Source organism: Protomyctophum parallelum, assembly GCF_964188405.1.
Source record: "Protomyctophum parallelum genome assembly, chromosome: 12".
NCBI lineage: Eukaryota > Metazoa > Chordata > Actinopteri > Myctophiformes > Myctophidae > Protomyctophum > Protomyctophum parallelum.
Window position 1 is genome coordinate 17,023,772 of NC_139712.1, and position 23,071 is coordinate 17,046,842.

The 23,071-nt window shown below is 49.4% G+C and overlaps 1 protein-coding gene across 1 annotated transcript in view; it reads right to left on the reverse strand.

Moving 5' to 3' along the window:
- Nucleotides 1–307: 307 nt before the first annotated feature.
- The window catches only part of zeb1b (zinc finger E-box binding homeobox 1b), a gene marked incomplete at its 3' end in the record, with an annotated part of 79,159 nt that continues 56,395 nt past the window's right edge, over nt 308–23,071 (reverse strand). The window contains exons 2-8 of the mRNA XM_083777657.1: nt 22,719–22,874; nt 14,103–14,270; nt 10,228–10,430; nt 9,215–9,320; nt 6,783–8,614; nt 3,823–4,003; nt 308–1,239 (exon numbers count right to left, since the gene is read on the reverse strand). Of these exons, the coding sequence (XP_083633783.1) occupies nt 308–1,239; nt 3,823–4,003; nt 6,783–8,614; nt 9,215–9,320; nt 10,228–10,430; nt 14,103–14,270; nt 22,719–22,874 (3,578 nt within the window). The remainder of the gene's footprint in view (nt 1,240–3,822; nt 4,004–6,782; nt 8,615–9,214; nt 9,321–10,227; nt 10,431–14,102; nt 14,271–22,718; nt 22,875–23,071) is intronic.

Sequence of the window (23,071 nt, forward strand, 5' to 3'; positions counted from 1 at the left end):
ATTCACGTTTGTCTTCTTTTGTCTTTCTTAGGTGTGTGTGTATATATATATATATATATATATATACCGTTATATAGACACACACATAAGTGAGACGTTATCCTGCAGTAAAGTCACTAGTATTTTGTTCAGGCACACCTGGGTTTCTACACAGTAGTGAACTGAAACGCATTTTTGTCCGAGCGAGCGAGAACGACGTGCGTCTCCTGCTCTCATCCCGTTGGCCTCCGTTCTCCAGAGGGGAGAGAGGAGGACTGATTCCGTTCCGTCAGGGAGAGGGTCATAAACACGGGCTTTAGCCGCTCCGTCATTCAGTTTCTGCTCCCTCCTCCTGCGGCGTCGGCTTCTCGTCTTCACAGACCTCGCCAGCGTCGCCGCCTTCCGCCCCCTCCCCTCCCTCCCCTGATTCCGCCGCCGTCACCTCCACCCTGGCCTCCTCCTTCTCCGCCTCCTCCTCCACCACCCCCTCTTCAGACTCCTCTCCGGTTCCGTTCTCCACCTGGCCGCTCTCGTCGTGCACCTCCTCCTGCCTCGTGTCTGCCTCCTCCTCCTCCTCCTCTCTCTGTTCCTCCTGCTTGACTTCCATGCCTATCTCCTCCTCCTCCTCCTCTTCCTCTGCCCCCACCACTACGCTCTCCACCCCTTCCTCCATGTCCTCTCTCTCTGCGTTTTCATCCATGTCTTCCTTCCGCCCCTCTCCCTCCTCCCCCCCCTCCTCCTCCTCCTCGTCTTCCTCGTCTCCCCCTTCGTCCCCTATCTGCACCACCTGGATATCGTCCATGTCCACGACGCCCTCGTCGTCTCCCTCCTCCTCCTCCTCCTCCCCCCTCACCGCCGCCTCCCCGCTCTCCGTCTCCTCCGTCTCCTCCTCCTCCAACTCCTCCTCGCTCTCCTCGTCCTCTCGGGCGCTGCTCCCTCGGTCGTCCGAGTCCACGTGGGACGGGGGAGGCGAGGACTGTCTCAGAGCCGTCTCCATGTCCTCCTCCCTGGTCTCCGGCTCCTCCTCGGGGCTCTCCTGGCCCCCCGCGCCCTCTCCCCGGGGCCCCTGCCCCGCCTCCTTCTTGCAGTAGGAGTAGCGGTGGTTCATGTGCTGGGAGTAGGAGCCCGAGTGCGAGAAGCGCTTGCCGCACTTGTCGCACTGGTAGGGCTTCTCCCCGGAGTGGAGGCGCATGTGCTCGATCAGGTGGTGCTTGTGTTTGAAGGCCTTCGTGCAGATCCCGCACTCGTGGGGGCGCTTCCCTGCGGAGGGCGAGAGAATAAAACACATCGTAAACAACTAGACGTAACGTAACGTCTCTGCAATGGAACACAGGCAACAGGATGGAGGTCGCTGATTTGAAATAGAGCACATGTGGTGAAGAGAAGAAGACCCCCCACCCCCCCATTCCCCCCACGTGGCTGCAATGCGAGAGCTTAACGGTGCTGCCAATGCCTGAGAAAGCCCATAATATCCATCATCAACGTATCCAAGGAAAATAAATCCAAAACAATACAACAAGAAACCACAACAAACATTCGTGCCTGAAAGGCTTTTCAAGGCCACTTTATCCACACACAGGGAACGGCCAGTTTCAGTCCTAGTAGGTGAGGTCATCTGGAGCCGAAAACCGCAGTCGCTCGCCAGGTATCGCAGTAATAAAGCAAGGGGGAGGGAGAGAGAGTTGACCTGGGCTTGGCCCACGCCATCATACATCCACACACATCTCGGAGCGCTCCAAATCACTAGCAGAGCACGCCTGTTGCAACATTCAGGGCTTCTTTCACATGTGTGTATACGCATACGGTTCTGTAGCTGCCAGGGTAGAGGTGGGGAGTTGGCGGAAAAAGACCTTCTCAGACCTCTTCTGTGCGGAGATTGAGTAATACCTATGCTGGAATGGCGGGTGTCCACCCAAAGCGCTGCTAAACTCTGCAACGTGTGGAAATCCCCCTCCGCTTTTCGACCCTGAGTCATCTCTCTCTCTCCCAGCAGCGCTCGGCTCAGCGCTGAGTGATAGTGAGAGAGACGTTTCCAGTCAGTCGCGTCGACCCGTTTTAACCCATTTGGTGTTGTAAACATTATGTTATGATTTAGCTGTTGAGAAATAGCAGATCTACAAGCTCATAGCGCGCCACCGATTGGCGCGCTATACGAGCTTGTAGGTCCATGCTATCTTTTGAAAAATCGTGAAAATGTGGCACAAATCTTTGAATATATATTCTTTCAGGAGCGAACGTTTTTAACTCGAATATTTGCTTCTGGGGGGGGGGTTCCTGGAACAACATATTTTCAGATGGGGGTCGGTGGGCAATTACATATAATTTGACAAGTTGACGTGAAATATGAGCACCATTGATTGATACAGAAACATGAGGTATTTCAGAAAACTGTTTAAAGGCTGCGCGTTGTGCGTAGGCTCAGGAACACACGAGAGAGAAGAAGGAACACGGCAGGGTGTGTTTTAAATACACCCACACCCAGTGGAGCTGCATGCTGTGTGCTGTAATCGCTGGCGTCTGTTTGTTTGATTGTTTTGTCTGCTTGTTTGTCTGTCACACAGTGATACATTGGACATAAGATGAATTGGTGGAAGGATTGATTGATTGATTGATTGATTGATTGATTGATTGATTGATTTGAAAATCAGTCAAGGTCATAGTGCAAGGTCAACGTTTAGCCCTATATGTCTCTACACAACAGTGTTGGATCGAAAACATCAATACATTATTTTGGGAGCATTCAAAACGGTGTGCCGATCGACTTCCTCCTTGTGCACGTGCACGTGCACGCACCTCCTGACCACTATGGTAGTAAGTGGCCTTGCCGAGCCATGAGGCCCATAGGGGCAGGAGCCTATCTCCTGTTTCTGTAGCCATGGGGCCCATAGGGGCAGGAGCCTATCTCCTGCTTCTGTAGCCATGAGGCCCATAGGGGCAGGAGCCTATCTCCTGTTCCTGTAGCCATGAGGCCCATAGGGGGAGGAGCCTATCTCCTGTTTCTGTAGCCATGAGGCCCATAGGGGCAGGAGCCTATCTCCTGTTCCTGTAGCCATGAGGCCCATAGGGGGAGGAGCCTATCTCCTGTTTCTGTAGCCATGAGGCCCATAGGGCAGGAGCCTATCTCCTGTTTCTGTAGCCATGAGGCCCATAGGGCAGGAGCCTATCTCCTGTTTCTGTAGCCATGAGGCCCATAGGACAGGAGCCTATCTCCTGTTTCTGTAGCCATGAGGCCCATAGGACAGGAGCCTATCTCCTGTTTCTGTAGCCATGAGGCCCATAGGGGCAGGAGCCTATCTCCTGTTTCTGTAGCCATGAGGCCCATAGGGGCAGGAGCCTATCTCCTGTTTCTGTAGCCATGAGGCCCATAGGGGCAGGAGCCTATCTCCTGTTTCTGTAGCCATGAGGCCCATAGGGGCAGGAGCCCATCTCCTGTTTCTGTAGCCATGAGGCCCATAGGGGCAGGAGCCTATCTCCTGTTTCTGTAGCCATGAGGCCCATAGGGGCAGGAGCCTATCTCCTGTTTCTGTAGCCATGAGGCCCATAGGGGCAGGAGCCTGTCTCCTGTTTCTGTAGCGTGAGGCAGCTTGATGTACAAGTACACCCCCTGGACATGACGCTAGTATGTCGCAGGGACTTACCCCCAATCCAACCCTTGATGCTGAGTGTCAAGCAGGGAGGCACTGGGTCCCATTTTTACAGTCTTTGGTTTGACCCGGCCAGGTATTGCCCTCCCAGTCTCAGGGCGGACACTCTAACCACAAGGCCACTGAGCTGACCACTATGGGCGTTGTTGCATCTCCCAGGGTGCACTGCTGCATGCCACTGTACTGTACTCTACTGTACCTGTGTGTTCATATTTGTGTCTCAGCAGCGAGCTGCTCTTCTGGAAGATCTTGTCACACAGGTCACAGGCGTACATCCCGCTCTCCGTCTTCCTCATCTTCTTCCTGGGCGGTCCGGAGTCCGAGTCGTTCTGCTCCTCCATGGTGGACACGCCCTCGGAGCTGGTGTCCTGCTTCTCCTCCTGGGGGTGGGGGGGACGGGGGAGAGAGGTCAGAGAAACTAAACACAGAGCTGGTGTCCTGCTTCTCCTCCTGGTGGTGGGGGGGACGGGGGAGAGAGGTCAGAGAAACTAAACACAGAGCTGGTGTCCTGCTTCTCCTCCTGGGGGTGGGGGGGGGCGGGGGAGAGAGGTCAGAGAAACGAAACGACTAAGGTAACCATCTCTGATCGGAAATCGGGGGCCGATCGTGTCATCGTCAAAATGATCAGGAATCAGATCGGGAGCAAAAACAAAACCCTGATCAGGACATCTCTAGTATCAATATTATATCCATATTTGACTAAATTAGACTGAGGGACTGCCATTGGATTTTTTGGTTGTTTGATATTGGTTGTTCAGTTTGACCCACCCGTTTTGGAGATATGGCTTATAGAGTGATGTCTTGCAGAAAACAGCAGGTTGAGAAAACAGGCTTGAAAGGTTCACTTCTGTGGTCTCTAACATTACACTTAGCTACATGTTTCTGACACTTATTTCAGACATTCTCTAGTATGTGAAGAGTCTGCCTGTGCTATAAACTCATTTTGAAAAAAAAGGAAAATGAATGATATTAATGAATCCAGTGGCGTGCACAGATAGACACAAAAACTAGGGGGTGCTAGAGCACCCCCTAGTTTTTTATTTTTTATTTTTTTTACGTGTAGTGTGTGGACCATGGTGACATTGATCAAATCTTGATAAAAAAACGCTTCTATTATTTAGGCCCCCACAATCTAAAGCTATGTTTCTATGTCAGTGTTTCTTCGATTAATATATTTCAATAGCTAAAGCACCAAAATGAGTTCCCGCCCCAAAATGCGCTGCACAAGGTGCCCTTTTTTTCACTTGAGCACCTGCCCCTCTAAAGGTCTGTGCACGCCACTGAATGAATCATCGAAATGTGATAAAGCCCTGCCAAGAGAAATGGTTCTGAAGGTAGTCAGAGACTGTATAATGTGTGTGTGTGAGACAGGAAATTCTGCTGTGGGTCGACCCACGTGCACACATCCTGCTTACAGAACTCTCTGGAGACCCTGGTGAGATCCGAATCACCTACACACACACAACGGCTCGTTTGACTTCATTTGTTTTCACTTTGGGCCTGAAAAACTGGCCATGACTCAACGTGGCCCAGGCAACTCCAACGCTCATACCGTGTTACTGTTCACTCACAAGCACATTGCTGAGAACACTGATAGCTTCCTTAAATGACCGAACTATATGAAACATTTTGGCATATTGTGAAACTTAAAATATAGAGCCAGCATATAATAAGAGTTCTTTGTTTTTTTTGCTGCGTGGGACATTATTAAGGAACTGATACTGCATATACATATACGTTGCTAAGTTCTTTTTAACAGGGCAGGAGTTCTGTGCCAATCCACTTAACATGAAAGCATAATACAACAACAATAAATCAATGGTGCAGGCCGAGGTGCAGCTTGGTTTAAACAGATTCCAACAGATCGATAGAAGGCTCCAGCAGTAAGTGCAAGCCTCATGTCTTCTGGGTTGACAGCCCATGAGCGAGATCGCTCATACCCACGGAGAGACCTGGATCCATCATTATGGCCCCATTAGGTGTCCACCAAATGAACAACTATTAAGGGCTATCATTTTTACAAAGAGATGAATTCTGACATTTCTGTATATGACTTATTGATTTGGGCTTTCTGATGGTTCTGGATCTATTGTATCCATCACGTTCCTGATAAGTGTTGAACAGCGTGTGATAATGGTCTGGACTAAAGGCTTTTGTCAGATTTCTCTGAAAAGGAGGGGGTGGGGTTGGAAAACCCAATTGATTCCAAACAAACAGCCGACGTTGCTGTGTGTGAGGAACATGCAGTGCTGCTATCAGTTAACTGGATAGGCTGGGCCTTGACTCGTTCCAGTGTGAGGAACATGCAGTGCTGCAGTTAACTGGATAGGCTGGGTCTTGACTCGTTCTAGTGCTGCTATCAGTTACTGGATAGGCTGGGCCTTGACTCGTTCTAGTGCTGCTATCAGTTACTGGATAGGCTGGGCCTTGACTCGTTCCAGTGTGAGGAACATGCAGTGCTGCTATCAGTTAACTGGATAGGCTGGGCCTTGACTCGTTCCAGTGTGAGGAACATGCAGTGCTGCTATCAGTTACTGGATAGGCTGGGCCTTGACTCGTTCCAGTGTGAGGAACATGCAGTGCTGCTATCAGTTAACTGGATAGGCTGGGCCTTGACTCGTTCTAGTGCTGCTATCAGTTAACTGGATAGGCTGGGCCTTGACTCGTTCTAGTGCTGCTATCAGTTAACTGGATAGGCTGGGCCTTGACTCGTTCTAGTGCTGCTATCAGTTAACTGGATAGGCTGGGCCTTGACTCGTTCCAGTGTGGCACACCTCCAGAGGAACTCGGGTCAGTGCAACAGACTCCCATGTATACTGGGCCGAGTTTCTGCTGCAACATTACCAAAGAATTAACCCATTTTGAGCGGGAACCCCTTTTGGTGTTAGCATTATGTTATGCTTTAGCTATTGAAAAAAATGGAAGAATGACTGACATAGAAACATAGCTTTTTCAGAAAACCGTCAGGATGTAGAAGTCATTTTTAGAATCTGATCTCGGGTCAAAATGGCTTAAAGATGGCTTATTCATGCGGAAAACATTAGGTCTAACTTCCTCCTTTGCTAACTTGTGGCGTGCGTAGCTACTCTGAGCAATGTGGAGGCATGGCTCTGATTCAACTGGACATCACTACGGTCAATGGAATGTAAAGATAAACACCTTGATGCTTCCGTTGAGGTGGATGGTCTTCTCCATGGTCATGGTGCCAGCGGGGCTGCTGGCGGTAGTGGTATAGGTGTAGGCCAGCTGTGGGATGAGGATAGTCTGTTTGCCGTGGCCGAGCGCCCGTAAACACGACGACACGTGGCTCTGGTCGGTGATGGCCACCAGGGTGGGCAGCTGAGTGGTCATTATGCTAATGTGGTTGGCACCGGAGTACAGCGAGACGGGCACGGAGTGGCCCCCGCCCACGGCGGAGAGTGGCGACACCGCCTCTTTCTTTATGCACGTCAAGTTCAAGGGCTCGTCCTGATTGGCGGAGCCGGAGGAAGGGGCGGAGGAGCGGACGAGGCGTTTGGCCGCGGCGACGGCGGACTTTGGCAGGGACAGGTCCAGGGGTCCCTCTGTAGTAGTGCTCTGGGGGGACAGGGGACCCCCGGCCGTTAGGTTCAGTGGCGAGGGGGAGGCCGGCGAGCTGTGAGCGCCGTCGACCTCCGCCGGGGTGGCCTCCGTGGGGCTGCCGTGCGTCCCCGAGGGACTCGACGCCCCCTTGGCCTTCCCGGGCGCCAGAGACACCGCATTGTTCGATTCGCAGGCGTCCTCCTCCTCCTCCTCCTCCTCCTCGGAGGGCGGCGTGGGGGCACCCGGGGGGGGAATGTGACCCTCCTGCATCTTGTCGAACCACTTCTTGACCACGTGCGTGGGCAGGCTGACCGAGTCGGAGATCTTGCTCAGCTCGTCCTTGGTGGGCTCGGCGTTCAGGGCGAAGTAGGCCTTGAGGAGGGACAGGAGGTTCTTGGGCTGGTTGCAGAGCCCTCCGTCGGCCAGCAGGGCGGCGATGGGGGACTCTGACTTATCGAGAGCTGCTCCGTTGAGCCTGAGGCCGTCCTTGTTGCAGTGCTTGAGGGCGTGGAGCCCTCCGGGACAGTTATCACACAGGAGACAGGTCTTAGTGGTCTTCCCCTCCTCGTGAACGCCCTTCATCTCAACGTCCCTGGAGGCGGTTCTGCTGACCGTGAGGTCTTCGGGTCCTTTCTGGGCCTTGCCGAGCTCCGTGGCGGTGTCGGGCAGCGCCACGGCCACCTGAAGAAGCTCCTTCTTCAGGTCGTGGGGCGCCAGCTGGACGTGGTGGTGCTGGCTGGGGTCCAGGCTGTAGTTGATGATGATCTTGGTGGTGCCGTCCTGGCCCACGATGGGCAGGCTGATGGGGATGAGCTGGTGCTGGTGGTGGTGCAGCGCCCCCCCGGCCCCCGCCAGGCCCAGCTTGCCGTGGTTCTCCAGAACCTGGCGGATCACGTTGCCGTCCATGGCCACCTTGAGGACGTTGTGCAGGTCGGCCAGGTTGATGCTGATGGGCGACACCAGGCCCACGCCGGGCAGGACCAGCGCCTGCACGGCACCACCAAGATGGGGCGCCGCCGCCACACCGCCGGCCAAGACCCCTACGTTGCTGTTGTTGTTGTTGTTGTTGTTGCCGACGGAGGCCGACGTCATCATCACCGCCGGCTTGTACTCATAGTCCAGCGGCTCGCTCTTGATCTGGTTGAGGGGCAGCTGCTCCTGCAGCGGCTTGCTGTGCTCCAGCTTGTCCCGCAGCTGGCTGCGGAGGAGGGCGGGGGAGGGGGGTAAGGCGCCCCCGGCACCGGGCGGCGCCCCCGGAGACGAGGAGGGGCACTGCTGGGCCTGCTGGGCCTTGGCGTTGTTCCCCGAGGAGCGCGGCCGGCCGTTGACCGAGATGACGCTGATGCACTTCTTGCTGCTGATGTGGGAGCTGTAGGAGCCGGAGTGGGAGAAGCGCTTCTTGCAGTTGGAGCACTCGTAGGGTTTCTCCCCTGTTGGAGGAAAAGAGTGTGTGTGGGGGGAGAGAGAGAGAGAGAGAGAGAGAGAGAGGGGGAGAGAGAGAGAGAGAGAGACACAAAAAGTTCCATTAGTGAATGGGGCGAGCTGAGCTATAAGGCAGGAAAGAGCTCTAATGCATTTCAATGATGCTTAAACGCTGATGGAACGGCGCCGTGGGGAAATGCCCCTCTAATTGCTATCCCATAATGCCAAAAGAAACACAGTTATGGCACATTAAGAAGGAGCACACAATGCACTGAAACACCACCGAGAGTACGATCTAAAATACACGGGACTGGCTAAAACATAATAAAACATAAATATGTTGTTTCGGGGCCGGGCTGGGGGGGGGGGGGGGGGGTTATTGAGCCATCTGTGGCCAATAGAGAATTATGGCAGTGAGTCATCTCAATAACTACGGCAGCTCTTTCGCTCTCTCTCACACACACACACACACAGTCACACACGCAGTACAGTCACACACACACACACACACACACACACACACACACACACACACACGCACGCGCAGCACAGTCACACACATACACGCTGAATGCCGCTAGTGGGTGACAAGAGGTTGTTGGACTTACCGCTGTGAATTCGCAGATGCTCCTTCAAGTGATGTTTGTATTTAAAAGCTTTGCCACATTCAGTGCACTTGAATTTCCGGTTTCCTCCGGACTGTGTGACGTGTCTCTGTAAGACAAAGAGAGAGAGAGAGAGTGCTTGTTCAGAGACCGCAGTGAAAACATGGCCTTTGAACTGATAGCAAGTCGCCAATAATCAATCAAGGACCAAAGTTATTTTTGATTGTTTTTTTTTTTTTTGCAAGTTGCTTGTGTGTTAATTCCACATCTGTTGGGACAACAAACAGAAGTGAGTTTTGATGCAGTATGTATAGTATACTCTCCTAATCCTATAATAGAACACAATTACTTCTATAATTGATTTGGCACTGTACTTTTTCCCCTCTGAAGCAATCTCTTAGCCGAAAATAGCCGAGAATGATGCGTTGAGTGCTTGTAGATTGGCTATTTTCAATGTACCCTCCTGAAGTTTTTAACCATTCATGGCCTATTTTATAATTTGTTATTGAAAAACGGCAACCTCCTGTCCTTTTGAATTTGTTTGATGTTAGTCAACAGTCTGTCTCGATCACGGCATACGGTATGCTGCAATACACTGTGAGCTTGTAGATGCTATTAGTGAACATTTTCTAAACAATTGTGAAAACCCAAAAGTTGAAATTGTGGTTTAAATAGAGGGTATGCACATGCTTAAAGTGAATGACACATCGAGTGGCAAAGCGAGTTTAACATTGTTTAATGCAATCAGACTTTTCTGTCTGGATCTATCGGCTATCAAGGCCAGAAAGTCGTTTTTTGCCACTCAGTAGGCGTTCCTGCATAACTTTCGGCATACCCTCTATAGCAGTTAAATTCAATATTGTTGTAATGACCTAACTAACCTCCCGTAACGTATATAAGCTGTACTGTACTGTATACTGTCCATACCTGCTCTCGCCCAGTCTTGTGGGTTAATGACCTAACTAACCTCCTGTATAACGTATATAAGCTATACTGTAACTGTATACTGTCCATACCTGGTCTCGCCCGGTCTTGTGGGCCGTCATGTGTCTGTCCAGCTGCGTCCGGTAGGCGAAGGTGTAGCTGCACTGCGAGCAGCTGAAGTTGTCCTCGCTCTTCTCGTGGCGGTACTTGATGTGCTCCTTCAGCGAGCTGTAGCGCTTGTAGCCGCGCGAGCAATACGGGCAGGTGAGCAGCTGGGAGAATGCGTCCGGAGTGCCTGGAATGGAAGAAGAAGGAGGAGGAGTGAGATAATATGGTTACAGTATAGTATGCGCGTGTGACTATAGTTCAGAATAGTGTTGGTTGAAAGTCTCAGAGTTAAATGAACGGTGTAAGAGTTTAAAGGGGGTTGTCTTGTCTGTCCACTCAGAGGCTCAGAGAGAGAGAGAGAGAAGGCCCTTTGATGTCACAGATAGACAGACTGTAACACTGCTCTGTGAGTTCACCGATAACCCACAGATCCTCCCCCACAGGTAAACAGCACCCAGGTAACCCCGCGGATAAAAGTTGATAAAAGTCCCTGTCATTATCAGCGTAGTCTGCACTCGTGCACACACATGCATGCATGCACGCACGCACGCATGCACAGATTGCGCGCACGCACACAAACACACACACACACACACACACGCACGCACGCACGCACACAAACACCCATAGGCATAGAGCTTACCATTGTGAGCAAGGTTTGAAACTATAGTGTTCCGTGGTGAAAAATAAGTCATCAGCAGTCGTGTCACGTGATTTCTCTGTTGTCTTTTCAAAGTCTTTTAGAAATGAAAAGACACACGTATAGAACACAAGCTGCTAAAACGGACCCGTTAGATTCGAGCTAGGGGGGGTGGGGGGTGTGTGGGGGGGGGGGCAGGCTTGTTCTGCCTGGCTAAGCTCCCACACAGGTAAAGCATTACTTTGTTAACAGGTGATGTATTAAGCCTCCCTAAGGGCCAGGTGAGAGCGCACGGCGGATGGGAACGCACACACATTATCGCCCAGGTACAATTTAGGTAGCGGTGAGTCATACCGCTCCGCACAGACAGACGTGGCCACATTTACTCAGGTGTTGCCGTTCCTCTCACCCCCCCACCCCCACCCCCCCCTGTGTTTATTTCCCCTCATTCGACGGCGGGGGGGGGGGGGGGCAGGTAAAAGCCAAAAGCCCTTGAGCCGTATAAAGGCCCCAGCTGTGTTGCACTTAACAAATTGCTGTGTGGCGTAATGATGCTAACGGGGGTGGAGTTCACACACCTGAGGAGGTGAGAGAGAGAGAGAGAGAGAGAGAGAGGGGTAGCAGGTAGAGTGATGCCCAGAGGGAGGGTAATTACCAGGTGGGGGTAGTAAAGGGTGTGAGGGAGGGTAATTACCAGGTGGGGGCAGTAAAGGGTGTGAGGGAGGGTAATTACCAGGTGGGGGCAGTAAAGGGTGAGAGAGCTTTCAGGTGGAAACGATGGGGTTGTGTTCAGTGTTGTGTATTATTAGCGCACGGCTCCATCCAAGTGAGCCCTCTGGGTTGTTATGTTTTATTTTCTGTTTCGGCAGCCTCACTGCTGGAAACAATGCACTGTATAAATAGCATTTCCAGCACCCCCATTAACCCATTTAGGCCTGACGTCGAAATGTAATGTTTCTGTATCGGTGGTGCTCAATATTTATTTATTTATTTATTTGACAGGGACAAAGCTCATTAATCAACGTGTCAGTTTTCACATCAATGTAAATGGGCCAGAGTAAGCCGAAGCTAAATTTCATCTGTAGTCCCTGGGCAGGCTCTTAAGAAATGAATGAATGATAAAAAGGACAAAGAGTTTCATGTCAAGAACCCCCAAAAAATATATGTATTTGGCCGCCGACCCCCGTCTGAAAATATGTTGTTCCAGCCACGGACCCCTCCCAGAAGCAAAGATTTGAGTTTAAAACGTTCGCTCTGGAAGAATATATATTCAAAGATTTTCTATGTATTTTTTTCAAAAAGAAAGCTCGTAGCGCGGCACTCAGTGCCGCACTATGAGCTTGTAGATCTGCTATTTTTAAATAGCTTAAGCACCAAAAGGGGTTCCCGCCCCAAAATGGGCTAATGTGCCAAGCAGATTATGGTGTTCCCTGGATGCTTTTTTTGTTTTGTTTGAGCTTGTATGATCGTCTATTTTCAAATAGCCGAAATATATAATGGTTAATATATGTTTTGTAATCTATAAAGTAACTATTATAGCTTTAAAGCTTTCAAATAATTGTAGTGAAATAAAAGCATAATAGCCTATATTCGTCTCTGAGATGCAGTGGAGTAGAAATAAAAGGAATTGGAAATTGGAAATACTCCAGTAAAGTAAAAAATAAATTAAAGGGATCGAAGTTTTTGTAATTGTCCTTGTTTTCTGAGCTCAATTGCACCCAAAAAACCTGAACTTTTAACATTCAGTTGATTCAGTACTAGTTCAGTAGAACAAGTGCTCTGATTTTCCTGTGGACTGTGATATATTATAGTAACAGTCCACAAATCCCATGACATATAGGAATTTGCCAGCAGATGGCACTGTTGAGGGCATTTTGCCTGTTTTCATTGTAGCTCAAAAGGCTTCAGAACACACAGAGAAAATCCCAGGCGACCGACAGAAAATCCACTGAATGTTCAAAGTTCAGGTTGTGTGGGTGTAACTGTGGTCATAGAATGTCAAGGACCCCCAAATTGACACTACTTAGCCCGCGGACCCCCATTTGAAAAGATATGCCAGGGACCCCCATAAGAGAAGATTTTTATGGCTCTAGCAGTGATTCTCAACCAGTATGATTTCAAGGACCCCCAGTTTGACATGCATTAGGCTACGGACCCCCATTTAATGGACCCGTCATAACCCCATTTGGTTCCATTTGTACACTCTCAGAGTTCCAGACCCATAAGGGTCCATTTGGTTCCATTTGTACACTCTCAGAGTTCCAGACCCATAAGGGTCCATTTGGTTCCATTTGTACACTCACAGACCCCTTTTCCAGTGGGAACCGGTTCAGTTCTTTTTGGTTTTTAGTCCATGAGCCAGAGCTCCAAAATGGGTGGGCAAACTATACCCTATATTAAATTGTTTATAGGATCAATACAAGTAAATTAATACATGATAACCCTTCCACAGTAGTACCTTTTTCATATTTTTGATTATTTTGCATATTTTCCTACATAATGCCTCATTTGCATATTTAAATATGTAAAATTTGTAATATAATAAATCATTGCCTTCATGTAAGTACTCAATTGGGGAAGTTTCATGGTGATAACAATCTAATATAGGTTTGGTTTTGCCTACTCAATATTAACGTTCCAATTTTGGAGCTTTGGCTCATGGACTAAAAACCAAAAAGAACTGAACCGGTTCACATTGGGAACCAACTGGTGGAAAAGGGGCCTCAGAGTTCCAGACCCATAAGGGTCCATTTGGTTCCAAACTATCATTTAGCTGGCGACCACTGGAACTCCCTCAAGTGCCCTTAAATGGGGGTCCGTAGCCTAATGCATGTCAAACTGGGGGTCCTTGAAATCATACTTGTTGAGAATCACTACTAGAGCCGTAAAAATCTTCTCTTATGGGGGTCCCTGACATCTTTTCAAATGGGGGTCCGCGGGCTGATTAGTGTCAATTTGGGACATGAAAAAGTTGTGGTACCACTGGTGTAAAAAAAGGAAAGGTATATGTTTTGGACTGGACTATAAGCTCAAGAAATTGTTTACACCTAGGCCCTGCTCATAGAACATTTCATGGTAGGGGTTCAATGCCTTGCTCATAGGGCACTTCAGCGGTGGTAATTTTAACGTGCCGGTCCGGAGCCCACTTTGGGGACCACTGCTGTACAGTACACCAGTGGTTATTGTGGTTAATATAGTGCGCTCTTTGCCAACCAGTACCGTTCTCGTCGTGGCCGCTGGCCTCGGGCGTCCCCTGGCGCGGCGCCTCGTCCTCGGGGGCCTCTGGGTAGATGACGGCGGTGTCTCCCTGCTGGAGCATCTCCTCCATCAGGACGTCTGTATGAGTGCTGACGTCATCTTCACCGTCTGACGCACCTTCCTCTCTCACTGGGATCACACGCACACACACACACACACACACACACACACACACACACACACACACACACACACACACACACAGAGAGAGAGAGAAGAGGAAAGCATAATTATAATTTTGGCACCGTAAAGTCCTTCATTACCGAACACAGGCCTGTTTGTTGTGTTAACTAACATCACCGTGCACTGTATGTACGTACAGAACATTTGGATTAGTGCTGATAATAATCCATAAAAAGCCTCCGCCGGTGTCATTAATGATTAATGGATGAGCCTCGGCGCGCGATCACGACATGATGTTCACCAGCATGGAATGAGGTGTACAGTGAGAGAGAGAGAGAGAGAGAGAGAGAGAGAGAGAATAAAAAACTACGCTGAATAATACCACGGTTAACAAAAGACTGGGAAAACGAATTAGCATGGAGGAGCTCTTTCTTTGTAAGAACTGAAAGGGTTGTTGCGATTCAGAGTTTGTTGAGGCCACAACACTGATAATTAGATGATGAACCTTTGCCCCCATCTATTGTGGCGGATGACAGCGCAGGTAAACTAGTTGCATTTACATGTTCTGTTATTGTTGTATTGTATAAACACACACACTGACATGAAGCGCTATACTGTATTCTGTTTCTCTGTTTCACACACACACACACACACACACACACACACACACACACACACACACACACACACACACACACACACACACACACACACACACACACACACACACACACACACACACACACATTTGGCCTTCAAACTGTAGCCTACTTAAACCATTTTGGAAAAATAGCAGATCTACAAGCTCATAGATCGTGCTATGAGCTTGTAGGTCTGCTATTTTTTTTTTATCGTGAAAATGTGCCTCAAATCTTTGAATATATATTATTACAGAGTGAACATTTGAACTCATCTTTGCTTCTGGGGAGGTCCCTGGAACAACATATTTTCAGATGGGGGGGGGGCGGAGGCATATTACATATAGTTTTTGGGGTCCTTGACATGAAATATTGAGCACCACTGATACAGAAACACAAGATGTCGACGTCGGGCCTAAATGGGTTAATATCCAAGGTAAATGAGATCACATAAGCCTATAGTAGCCAGCTAGCCTAATGAGCGCTAATTACTGAGCCGGGGCTTACGGTAGGAACTGTAACCCGAGGACAGATCTAGTTTAGGGTGTATACAAATGCTTCCTCTCCCCTCTTTCCGTCTCTCTCTGCCCTCAAAGAGCTTCCTGAAGTGGATACCGGAACAGGAGTGTAGCGTGTCGCAGATAAAAACAAAAAGAAACAATGTTATTCCTGCATGATATAGGGAAGTGTACGGGCACCATAATTTACGGTGTGTAAGCTGTGCAGCCATGCAGGGCTGAACCTTCGGGCTAAAAGTAAAGTTCAACTACTGGTGGTGTGTTGATACAGAGATGGCTTATTGAGGAGAAAGCTTTTGGGATGAGGTTTAGCACTTCACTGTTCAGCTGAGGTCAGAGGATTGTGAATTGTGTGTGTGTGTGTGTGTGTGTGTGTGTGTGTGTGTGTGTGTGTGTGTGTGTGTGTGTGTGTGTGTGTGTGTGTGTGTGTGTGTGTGTGTGTGTGTGTGTGTGTGTGTGTGTGTGTGTGTGTGTGTGTGTGTGTGTGTGTGTGTGTGTGTGTGTGTGTGTGTGTGTGTGTGTGTGTGTGTGTGTGTGTGCGCGTGCGTGCATGTGTCGTGTGTGAATGTGTGTTGATGGACTAGGCCAGCTGTGTTCTGCTTGGAGAGGTGGAACATGTGTTGCCCGACAGTATGTGTCGAAGCAAGGCCCAGTGAACGCTAGCTTCCTCCGGTGCACCTTAACACAGATGCGGAACACACACACACACACACACACACACACACACACACACATACACACACACACACACACACACACACACACACACACACACACACACACACACACACACACACACACACACACAGGCCACTGAGTGGATCATTTGTTGCTATGGTTAGTAAAGATGTTTTGTGGATCCACCCACCACAAAACAAAACATGTGAGAAGGGAGAGAATGTGGTCACACACGTCACACACGTCAGCCAACGTGTGTGTGTGTGTGTGTGTGTGTGTGTGTGTGTGTGTGTGTGTGTGTGTGTGTGTGTGTGTGTGTGTGTGTGTGTGTGTGTGTAATGTATGTGCGTGCGAGTGCGTGCGTGCGTATGTGTGTGAGATACAGAGAGAGGGGGGAGAGAGAGAGAGTGCAAGCCAATAGGACAAGTGGGGAGGTGTGCTGGAGATATGTGTGGGCGTAATCGACGAAGAGAGAATGGAACTGCTACAGCTAAGGAGAGGGAGAGAGAGAGAGAGAGAGAGATGCACAGAAAGAGAGAGAGAGGACGGGTGCAGAGAGAGAGAGAGAGAGAGGGATTGTTGGATTATTCAGTTGGAGACAGTCTGCCGACTCGACCCGATACTTTTTTCTCACGGCATGAACAGGGACGGCTCCAGGCTCCCCTCAAAACAAGCCCAATTGACTGACTTCTATGTAAACCATGATTCATTACCCCCCCTCTAAATAGCCAGCACCCCCAGTCACAATTCCTGGAGCCGTCGCTGGGCATGAATGACTTCATAGGCCCTGTTCTGTTCACATGCATGTTCACATCTTTGTTTCAGCTTTCTGTCCTCCCCCATCCATGCAATCAGTGAATCACAGGTTAGAAGTTGTGTCTTATAGATGCGTTGCGGCCTGCAGTAACATAAAATCAATTTGCTAGAGCGACATAAAAAGAAAAGAAAGAAAACTACCCCCCCTCTCTCAACATCCGGAATGTCGAGTGTGTGTGTATGAGGAAGGTATGCTCCCTGGCTGGGGGGTCTCTGCAGTGCTTGTGTGTGTGTGTGTGTGTCTCCCTCCCTCTCAGGTCTGTGTGAAGTACGTCTTGAGGCCAGAAGGGTTCATACTGGCACACGGGCCATTAGTTACGCACGGCTGTGAACGCACGGCTGCACGTAATGCGTGTCAAATCTTAACTATAAACACACCACCTATACGTCTGTACGTCTGTAATCCACGTAACTCGGGAACCGTTCGCCGGACCGACTAAATTCGACACACGCGTTTCACCCCGCCACCACAGGGGGTCCAGTGCCCGGTGTCGAGACGGTCGGAGTCCAACGGTTGTCCAGAACCGCCCCAAAAAAGGCCTCTGCCCGGGCTCTGGACTGGGCCCCTGCCCACAGTGTCCATACAGTATATGGAGCTGGCCTGTTCTGACATCATTCTGCATAGGATGGGCACCGCTCTAGTATTTTTAAAAGGGCCGAAAAGGAACCCAAAACTGTCCCGAGAGGTTGTCCCAGATTTCTTTTGTAAGGCTATTCTCATTAACAATCTGTCTCCTCTTCTTTCTCCCTCCCTCCTTCCTCCGTCTACTCTTATGCTTATGTCTCTGTCAGAGTAATCTAGTGAGAGAGTAATGACACTCAACGTCGACTCTCATTGTAACAATGGAATGCGGAAGTGCTCATTCAATCTCAATGGAATAGTTCCAGCCATAGAGCACCGAAGTCTGACGTCACTTTCAGTAGAGGGCGTCAGTCCCCAGGTTCATGTATTTGTTTAGTTGCATTGTAATCCCCATTGAGGCGATTTGACATCGCCTCATATAACAACTGTGTTTGAAAAATAAACATGTCACCCCGGCCGCTTCACTCATATGGATATGAAGAATCAACTGACTGAGAGAAAACGCTAATGTTACTGCTACTGAATTAGTTACATTTTCGCTAGAAGCAGACTGTATCATATATGAGTGACTGACTGTTGCAAACGATACAGAGACACCTCCCTGACAATAACGCCGAGACAGCTTGTTTATGTTTGGACCACAACGCTTATAGTAGACGATATTAAGATCACCCCATGTTATTCTCCATAGAGAAATCACTTCCGCGAACCAGGGGAATGGTCGGGATGAGCGAGTTACGTCAGGACTTCGGTGCTCTATATAGGAGCAATGTTTGGAACTTTGGAGCTTTGCGGGCGAGATCAAAGCGTGTCGCCACTCTCTTACTACATTACTCTGATCTCTGTAACACGATACGGTACGGCATCCCATGATGCACTTCCTGCCTTGTCTGACCTTTGCCCCCTCCTGCTTCCTGCGATAGAGCATCCAGACCCGTCCATATAGGTTCCATGCTCTCTCTCTTTTGTTTTGAGGATGGGGGGACGAGAGACAGTGAAGACACGTCACTGATAAGGACTTTCAATAACGCCCCTTAACCCATTCTGGGACGGGAACCCCTTTTGGTGTTTCAAGCATTCTGTTCTACTTTAGCTATTGGAAAATAGCAGATCTACAAGCTCATAGCGCGCCACCGAGTGGCGCGCTATGAGCTTGTAGGTCTGCTATTTTTTTAAAGTCGTGAAAATGTGGCGCAAATCTTTGAATATATATTTCAGAGAGAACATTTTTAACTAAAATATTGCCTTCTGGGGGGTCCCTGGAACTACATATTTTGAGATGGGGGTCCGTGGCCCAATAGAGATAATTCTGGTGGTCCTTGGCATGAAAAAGGTTGAGCACCACTGACATAGAAACATGTTTTTTCAGAAAAATGTTAGGATTTAGATGCTTTTTTTTCCAAAGTCCAAAATGTGCTAAGTATCTTATATTCCCAACGAGTGACGTTGCTACTTCTAGAGCAACAACAGGAAATAAGATGGAGAATAATCTTCTCGGTATCGTGGTGATTTATTCGGCCATGTGTTGCTCACTCCTCCTCCTCCTATCACACTCCTAGTCTCTGTGGGTCTGGAGGACAGCTTTCCCAGCTCCTCCCCGGAGAGTCTTCCTTCCTGTGCAAGAAGGGTGGCCCAATTTATCTGAACATGACACAATCCACGCAGGAATGTAGGTGTTCCTGTGACTGTGTGTCCTCCCTGTGAAACCATCGTCTGCTTGAGTGTTCTGTGTTTCACTGTGAGCCATGCTTTGGAAAAGGCCATGTGTTGTTGTATGTATATCATCGGATTTGCTTCAATATATACGTCAGTGTTGGCATTATGTTATGCTTTAGCTATTAAAAAATAGCAGATCTACAAGCTTGTAGCGCGCCACTCGTAGGTCTGCTATTTTTGAAAATTCGAAGAACGACTGACATAGAAACATAGCTTTTTCAGAAAACTGTCAGGATGTAGAAGACATTTTTAGAATCTGATCTCAGGTCAAAATGGGTTAATAATTTGGATTTCCCATTTTTACCGGATAGCTTTAGTGACTTCATTCACAACCTTGCCTGTATGTATAAATTATACCAGACGGTGCGTCACTAAGTCGACTAGTTTAAAGTGGCCTCTTACTGTCATTAAAGTGTCTTTGCTCGCTCACACGCAGTGTAAAGACTCAGCGACTCCACCCTATGCCTGCCTAGTCTCTGGGATGTAATCACGTTCCAGGGCTCATCATATATATGAAGGCCAACCTCTCTGTCCTCCCCGGGGAGTCAGCCAGCCTGTCCTTAGTGGACGGCAGGCTGCAGTTTACTGCTCCGATATACCAGGCTGCAGATAATCATTTAGAAGTGAATGGGTAATGACAGCGAACGGGGGGCCCGTGATACCTTATAATCAAGACGCATTATACGGGACAAGAGAAACAGAGAGGGAGAGAAAGAGAGGGGAGGATGAAAGGGAAAGAGAGGGAGGGAGGGAGGAGAAGACTGATGGCGACGTGCTTGAAAAACCACCTTTCGGGTTTTTCGGAGCGGCGGAGTCGTCCGTCGCAGGGGGAAAGGGGGCGTTGAGGCTTTAATTTAGAGCGAGCTAAACCCGGGCCGCAGAGTGAGGAGAAGATTAGTGGGTGGTGGTTGGTTTTCAAGGCTACGCCAGGACTGTTCTGGGGGAACAACACTGGCCAGGACAGAGAGAGAGAGAGAGAGAGAAAGGCACAGGCACATATAGACAAGGAGTGGTGGAGACAGAGCTCCACTTCTTGACTGCATGTGAAAAATATGAACATACTCTATCCAGGCAATCCCCTACTTATTAGGTGAAAAAGCTGAATGTTCCAGGTTGGCAGCAAAATATGTATCAGCCTGCCACAAAATGAGGGACAATGGGTGAACACTATATCTACTACAATTAATAGATCAATGTAATTTTGTTTGTTTTTCCTTGCCTTGTTTATATTATTTGTTCTGATTCTGATTATGCATAATTTATTATTTTGTTTCTGTAATGCTTTGGCAATATAAGAATGCTTGTCATGCCAATAAAGTATTGGTAGTAGTAGAGAGAGAGAGCTTTATTAGCCTACAGAAATCAGGGAGAGAGAGTGGAGGGCTAGGCACAAGTGAAAGAAAATGTGACTGATGGGGCTGGAGTGTGGCGTGGGGCCAGCTCTCTCTGGGCTGTCTCAGTATAACTCATGCTTTTGAAGTGTTTAATGTTCACGGGGCCCGGCCAAAACCAATGACATTTTTCTCCTGCAACTTTCCCTCTCTGCTCTGCAAGGAGGGTACAGATGGAGAGGGCCGTGGAGATGGGATAATGGTGATGAAAATGGCAACACAAGCCTGTGGGGGAGAGGTGTTCTTGTATACCAGAGTGTGTGTGTGTGTGTGTGTGTGTGTGTGTGTGTGTGTGTGTGTGTTCGTGCATCAATGCCTGAAAAGTATAATATATCAAGATTCTAAAAACAAATCTAAATGACCCTAAAAATCAATCTAATATTGACCTCAAAGGGCCAACAGGCAGACGTTTGGACAGGAACTTGACTGAACTCATAACATAAAATCCCTCCCCCCGATATAGCTCACTGCAGGACCTTCTCACTCGTGTTTACTTTTTGCCCCCTTTGCCTAATCATCATGCTAGCACGAGAGCTCAGCCTTTAGCCTGGGCCTATAACGCGTCTCTCAGCGGTGCCAAACCCACGGGCAGCAGCAACGCCCCAAAATAAACACGTTCAGCGTCTGACATGTCCAGTCAAAGTGTCTTATTACATTACATGTGGACCCGTCACACTAGTACTGTACTTGGCACGGGCCCCAGAACCACAGCAAGCAAACACACACACACACACACACACATGAACACATGCATGTACCACACATCCACAGGAACACACACACACACACACACACACACAGCAGGGCGGCCTTGGGCCCAGGTTGAAACACCGACATCCTTCAACACCTGGCATTGTTGTGCCAGGGGGGGGGGGGGGGAGTGACGTCAACTCTTCCTGTGGTGGTGGTGGTGGGGGTGGGGGGTGGGGGGGTGGGTGCTGTCGCTGATGTCACTTCCACGTATGTGAGCTGAGGTAGAGACAAGTTCAGGGCGGGGCCCCCGCCCAAATGCCCACCGGTCACATTATGTACTCCTCTAGGCCCTTTGGTTTTTGCGGGACAGTTTTTGTTGTACTTGAAGGTCTCTGGCTGTGGCTGGCATTGTCCTGGTTTTAATATCACATTTCCTGCCTTAGTGTGGAACCCACGGCGTGCAGTACCTGTTTCCGTACACCTTTGTTTCACCGTGACACAAAGGGCTGGGGGGCTACTTGATGGCGGCGCACGGATGTCAACGGGACAATTCTTAACTCAGACTTCATTTTCACCTAGGCTAAGGTCAATGCAGGGAGTTGCATGAGAAGTGGCGTTTAACAGTGGCAGGAATTATGAAGGAGGCGGAGCCACGGTGGGCAGAAAGTAGAGACCCCAGTCGGGAATGTTGTTACGAGTCGTACCATTTGTCACACACGTCAACGCAGTGAAATCTGTTCTCCGCATTTGACCCATCTCTCCTGGAGCGGTTGAGCTGCAGCCAAAGGAGCGGTGAGCTGCAGCCGCGCTCGGGGGAATCATTTTGATTACAGTATGATTTTACAGTTGAGTTTGAGGTATGTGAACGCTGAAATAATAAACGTGCCTGCGTGTTTTTATGTAACTCCATAAGTCGTAATATCCACCCTTTGCCACATAAAGTGGACGGTTTGCTCTTAGAATAATAGAATAGGGCCTGGGCCGTGGCTCAGCAGTCCAGGCACCTTATTGGCTGGTAATCCAGTCTGGCAGTGTGCCGCGGGTTCGACTCCCGATCCCGACGGCCTTTACTGCATGTCTCCCCCCCCCCCCCCATCTCTCTCCTCCATAAAAAAATCACGCCCGTGTGAACTGAGTGGTGAAACTCCCCTCTCCCCCCCCCCCCCCTCCTCTCTCTCTCTCATTAGCAGGCAACAGTACAGCACTATCTCTCTCTGTTTCTGGCACAACAGCGCCCCTACTGGTACTAATAGTCATACTCATGCTCATTAACGTCACATAGGCGGTTGAACCAACACATAGGCGGACACGGACATTGCTGTTCCTTGGAGTGGTTGCACCACTCAAAAATATAAAATAAAGGCGAAAGCCACAGAAAAACATTGGGATAATAGAATAGAATGCCTGTCCCTGTGCCTCACCTTGTTCCCAGCCGTGCTCCCCGTTGTGTTCGTCCTCAGGCAGCGTGCTGTCGCAGTCGGCCCCGTCCGGCAGGCTGCCCTCCTCCTCCACGATGTGCAGCTTGTCTTCATCGTCCGACTCGGAGCCGGCTTCCACCACGTTGCTGTAGTTGGTCACTGTGGAGGGGAGACAGACCGAGAGACAGACAGACAGGAGGGGACAGGAAGGTTAGAATGACTGTTCAATCACACCCATTAACGCGATGAGAACACAGAGATAATATATGGGATACACGAAGGACGCGGAGCGGAGAGGTCAAACACACCGCCGGGTCGTTTAAATGTCAGAACTATAAAAGTGAAAAGGTAGAGAG